At 56.5% G+C, this 4196-nt stretch overlaps 1 protein-coding gene across 1 annotated transcript; it reads right to left on the bottom strand.

Annotated features, from left to right (window-relative positions):
- Positions 1-646: 646 nt before the first annotated feature.
- DUSP1 (dual specificity phosphatase 1) lies at positions 647-3743 on the bottom strand. Its single transcript, XM_037057776.1, has 4 exons — positions 3135-3743; positions 2735-2880; positions 2144-2363; positions 647-1701 (listed from the first exon to the last, which is right to left on the bottom strand). The coding sequence occupies exons 1-4, from the start codon at positions 3499-3501 to the stop codon at positions 1331-1333; spliced, it is 1104 nt and encodes a 367-aa protein (XP_036913671.1). The 5' UTR covers positions 3502-3743; the 3' UTR covers positions 647-1330.
- Positions 3744-4196: the final 453 nt, after the last annotated feature.

Genomic DNA, 4196 nt, shown 5'->3' on the forward strand with positions numbered 1-4196 from the left:
TAGAATCAGAAAATTAAGCAGAGGGGGCCCAGTTCCCCCACTCCACCTCTCCGGTGGCAGATCTGGTGGAGTTGCCTGGGGCACAGGGAGCACACACATCGCCTTGCCCACCCTAGCAGGAACTCACAGACGTCCAGTGTTTTGGGAAACAATCGTCTTCAAAACTAGCACAGCTCCCAGGGAGAAGGGAGGCCTTTTCTATGGTCTCGGGGAAGGCAACCCAAGCAAACGGCCATCTTTCCAGCTTTGGCTCTGGGGACACAGGCGCCCTGGGTGACGTGGTAGGAGATACATGGAGGGACACTTGGATCCAATATTAACAGCTCAGCTGCAGCACCTGGCTTTTCCGACAGATGGTACTTCTCTACCTGAATTACAACCCAGACCCCCACAGTGTGGCATCAGATCCCCAATTTCATCACTAGAGGGACAGGGAACAGGGGGGCCGACAAGCAAGCAAGCATCGCCCTGGCTGGTGAGGCTCAGCGGGTTGAGCGTCAGCCTGCAAACTGAAAAGTTGCTGGTTCACTTCCGGGCACGTGCCTGGGTTGTGAGCCAGGACCCCAGTTGGGGATTGCGATGTTTCTCTCCCTCCCTCCCCTCACCCTATAAGTAAAACCTAAAAATAAAAGTAAAAAGCAAGCACTGACAATTCCATAGAAATGCCATAATTTATTCTGCTGTATAAAAAAATGTCATCATTGTGTAACAAAATGTCTTCTTTGAAGAAGAAATATATTATTTCAGGTCATAAATAATCGGCAAATTTACAACTGTTGGCAACTAAAAAAAACAAAACACTGGTGCTTTCCATCAGTGCTGGAGACAAACCTGCTCAGGGTGTATTTACAGGGCGTTACAGTACTCGAACACAAGAATTGAGGTATTTGGTTCTTCTAGGAGTCGACGCCAACCTCTGGGAAGGCAGCCCACCCACACAAAAATAAATAAGGTATGTTCTCATATGTATATGTGTCGTCGGGAATGATAATACTGGTATGTATGTCAAGCATGAAGTTTCTACAAAAAAAATAAGAACGGGGGCAAGCGAAAAGAAACCAGCTCACACGGAGTCCTTTCTCTTCTGCCCCTTGTTGTCAGGGTGACTTGGTGTACCCACAATATATTGGTCCCGAATGTGCTGAGTTCAGCAAATGCCTGGACGCTCAGTCATCCTGTGACCGCTCGGGAACCCAGTGGAACTCGGGTGAAATTAATAAATAAATAAGGACCAGCCCTCGCGGGCCCCTTCCCTGGAGTTATTGCCTTTCTCCTCTCAAGAAGGGGCCTGGAGTCCCGGTGGGTTGTGCAGATTGCCTCCCGTGGCCATTCAGCAGCTGGGAGAGGTCGTGATAGGGCTCTGAAGGTAGCTCAGTGCACTGTTCGTGGAGTGGACAGGGATGGAGACAGGAAAATTGAAGACGGTAGTGGTGGAGGTGCCCCGGTCCAGCACAGACATGGCCGGGCTGCCGGCCTCTGCCGAGCAGTGTGGGGCCAGGACCTGGGACTCAAACTGCAGCAGCTGGCCCATGAAGCTGAAGTTTGGGGAGATGATGCTTCTTCTCTGCTTCACAAACTCAAAGGCTTCGTCCAGCTTGACTCGGTTAGTCCGCATGAGATACGCCAGGCAGATGGTGGCCGAGCGGGAAATGCCCGCCTGGCAGTGGACAAACACCCTTCCTCCAGCATTCTTGATGGAGTCTGGAAAACAAAGGGCAGCTGGTTACTCAACAGCTCAGGAGAACGACCCCAGCCCCTGGCACAGGGTATCTTAAGAACTGCCATGTGCGTCTGGTGCAGAGATGGTCAACGTCGCCCCAGGCCATCACACTGTTTGTGGAGGCCACGTGCAAAGCAAGGAGGCGCTGTGCAAAGCACGGAACTTAAACCCAGACTGGCTGGCCCTCCACTAAGCGAACAGATGCTGGGCAAATCAACTCAACTTTCTGAGCCTCAGTTTGCTCATCTGAGTAAAGTGGGACATCAACATCATAGTTCGCAGGGATGTTACCCATACCAGACTGATATATGATGTCTGGAGGAAGGACTAGAAAAATGTCGTTTAAGTCCTGGCAATAGTATTGGGCCCAGTGGCTAAAACAGGGGGAATGAGGCAGAAGCCTCTGACATCCATCTGACTTACCTATGAAGTCAATCGCCTCATTGAACCAGGAACTGATGTCCGCCTTGTGGTTGTCCTCCACGGGGATGCTCTTGTACTGGTAGTGCCCCTCAAAATGGTTGGGACAATTGGCTGAGACGTTGATCAGGGCAGTGATGCCCAAGGCATCCAGCATGTCCTTGCGGGAAGCGTGATAGGCACTGCCCAGGTACAGGAAAGGCAGGATCTCCACGGGGCCACCCTGAAATCCAGAAGGAGCCAATATTTGTCAAGCTTTGGTCAAAGTCCATGCTGGTCCCCACACCCACAACAACTCCCCACTGGGAAAGTCAGTTTCAGACACTGGGTGACCTCTCTCAGCACGGTTGTTGGGAGTATAAATAAATAGGGGACTAAACCCATTTGCCCAGGCAAGGCCAGTGGTCATTTCTGCAGTGCCAGCAGTTAAGAGGCTCAGCTAAAGCAGACCACTTAACCGTGGGATAAATCATATCCCTGTTGTCCCCTCCGTGACAGACACAATGGCAGGTCCCTTTCTATATTCTCACTAGCACTGCTCTTCCAGGCCCCTGTCAGCTGTTTCTCCCCCCTCTGGTATGACCCGCTACTAACCTGATCGTAAAGCGGGGTGCTGCAGGAACTGCACCCTGATTCAGCGCTGTCCGGGACATTAGTACTCAGGGGAAGGCTGAGCCCCATGGAGGTCGACTGTTTGCTGCACAGCTCTGGGCAGGAAGCCGAAAAAGCTTCATATCCTCCTAGGAATACAAAGAGATTTCTTTCCATTAGTACCGCTGGGATAGAGCACCTTCATACAACTCCCCCACCCACCACCGGGGCTGGAAGTTTACCCCAGAGTCTTTGTTCTGGAGCCGAACAAAGCCAATGTCAAGCCCCCAGAATACGAGTCGGGCGCCCCTGAGCTCCAGGTAGGGTAGGAGGTGAGGGTCAGCTCTACTCAAACCCTTCCACCCCGCGGCAGGGGGCTGGCAGGTCTCCCCCGAGGGCGCACCTTTGAGGAAGAAGACTTGTGCGGCGCGCGCCTCGCGGCAGAGCGCGCCAGCCGCCAGGGCCAGGGTGCCGTCGCGCTTGGCGGAGTCCAGGGCGGCGCTGTGCTCGTCCAGCAGCACCACGGCGTGGTAGGCGCCAGCCAGCAGGCGGCCGCGCAGCTCAGCGTTCGGCACGATGTGCTCCAGGCCCATGGCGCCCTTGGCCCGGCGCCGCACGATGGTGCTGAAGCGCACGTTGACCGAGCCAGCGATGTGGCCGGCGTTGAAAGCGAAGAAGGAGCGGCAGTCGAGCAGCAGGCACTGCGCCGCGCGCTCCCGCAGCAGCGTCCGCAGGTCTCCGGCGTCCAGCGAGCCCACTTCCATGACCATGGCCGGTCCCAGCGCCCCCAGCGTGCAAGCCTGGCTGTGCTCTTTGTCCTCGGAACTAAGGGCAGGGAGGCGACGGGTTTCCAGGAGAAGCCCGACGCTGGTGACCTTCTTTGCGAGGAACGCCAAACTACCTTTGAACCGGGCGAGGGGCTTTGGTGCGGGTTTCCCTGACGCTCCCCTGACTGCCCTCTAACTAGCTTAGCAATTTAAGTCCCAATGTCCTTCGCAGCGAACCCGGCCCGCCGGAGTCGCTTATATGTAGCTTCCCCGGGGGGAGGGACTAAGTAAGCGCGGAGGGGGAGGGGGTTTGTTTGTTGAATGGCAGTCACGTGACCGGTGGCGGTGACGTCACCCGCCCTGCCCAGCTTGGCGCCGGCGGAGCCAGAGGCGAAGACGTCATCGACCTCGGAGCGAGATCCGCTGGCCGCGCGCTGGCTCAGGTCCCGGTCCCCCACCCGGCCGTCCGGCCTGCGCCCGGCGTGTCCCCGGGGACCTGGCCCGCACCGCTTAGCCCCAAAGGGGAAGAACGGAGAAGGACGTGCTGCCAGCGGAGGGCTGGCGGCGAAGAGAGCAGCGGGGATGGGGTGCGGCGCGGAATGGGGCGTACCACCGGCCTCTGCCTCTCCTCCCCCCTTGCTGTGCCCCCTCCCCCCCTCGGTCCTCAGCGGAAAGGGGCTTCCTGCGCTTTGGGGTAC

Source organism: Sturnira hondurensis, unplaced genomic scaffold (assembly GCF_014824575.4).
Source record: "Sturnira hondurensis isolate 20B ecotype Veracruz unplaced genomic scaffold, ASM1482457v3 Scaffold0009733, whole genome shotgun sequence".
Lineage (NCBI taxonomy): Eukaryota > Metazoa > Chordata > Mammalia > Chiroptera > Phyllostomidae > Sturnira > Sturnira hondurensis.

Excerpts from the sequence above, each read along its gene's own strand:
- DUSP1 (XM_037057776.1), bottom strand. The coding sequence starts at position 3,501 with ATGGTCATGGAAGTGGGCTCGCTGGACGCCGGAGACCTGCGGACGCTG. Across the intron at positions 2,881-3,134 it reads ACAAGTCTTCTTCCTCAAAG|GAGGATATGAAGCTTTTTCG; the intron begins GTGCGCCCTCGG and ends TTGTATTCCTAG. Across the intron at positions 1,702-2,143 it reads TGAGGCGATTGACTTCATAG|ACTCCATCAAGAATGCTGGA; the intron begins GTAAGTCAGATG and ends TTTGTTTTCCAG.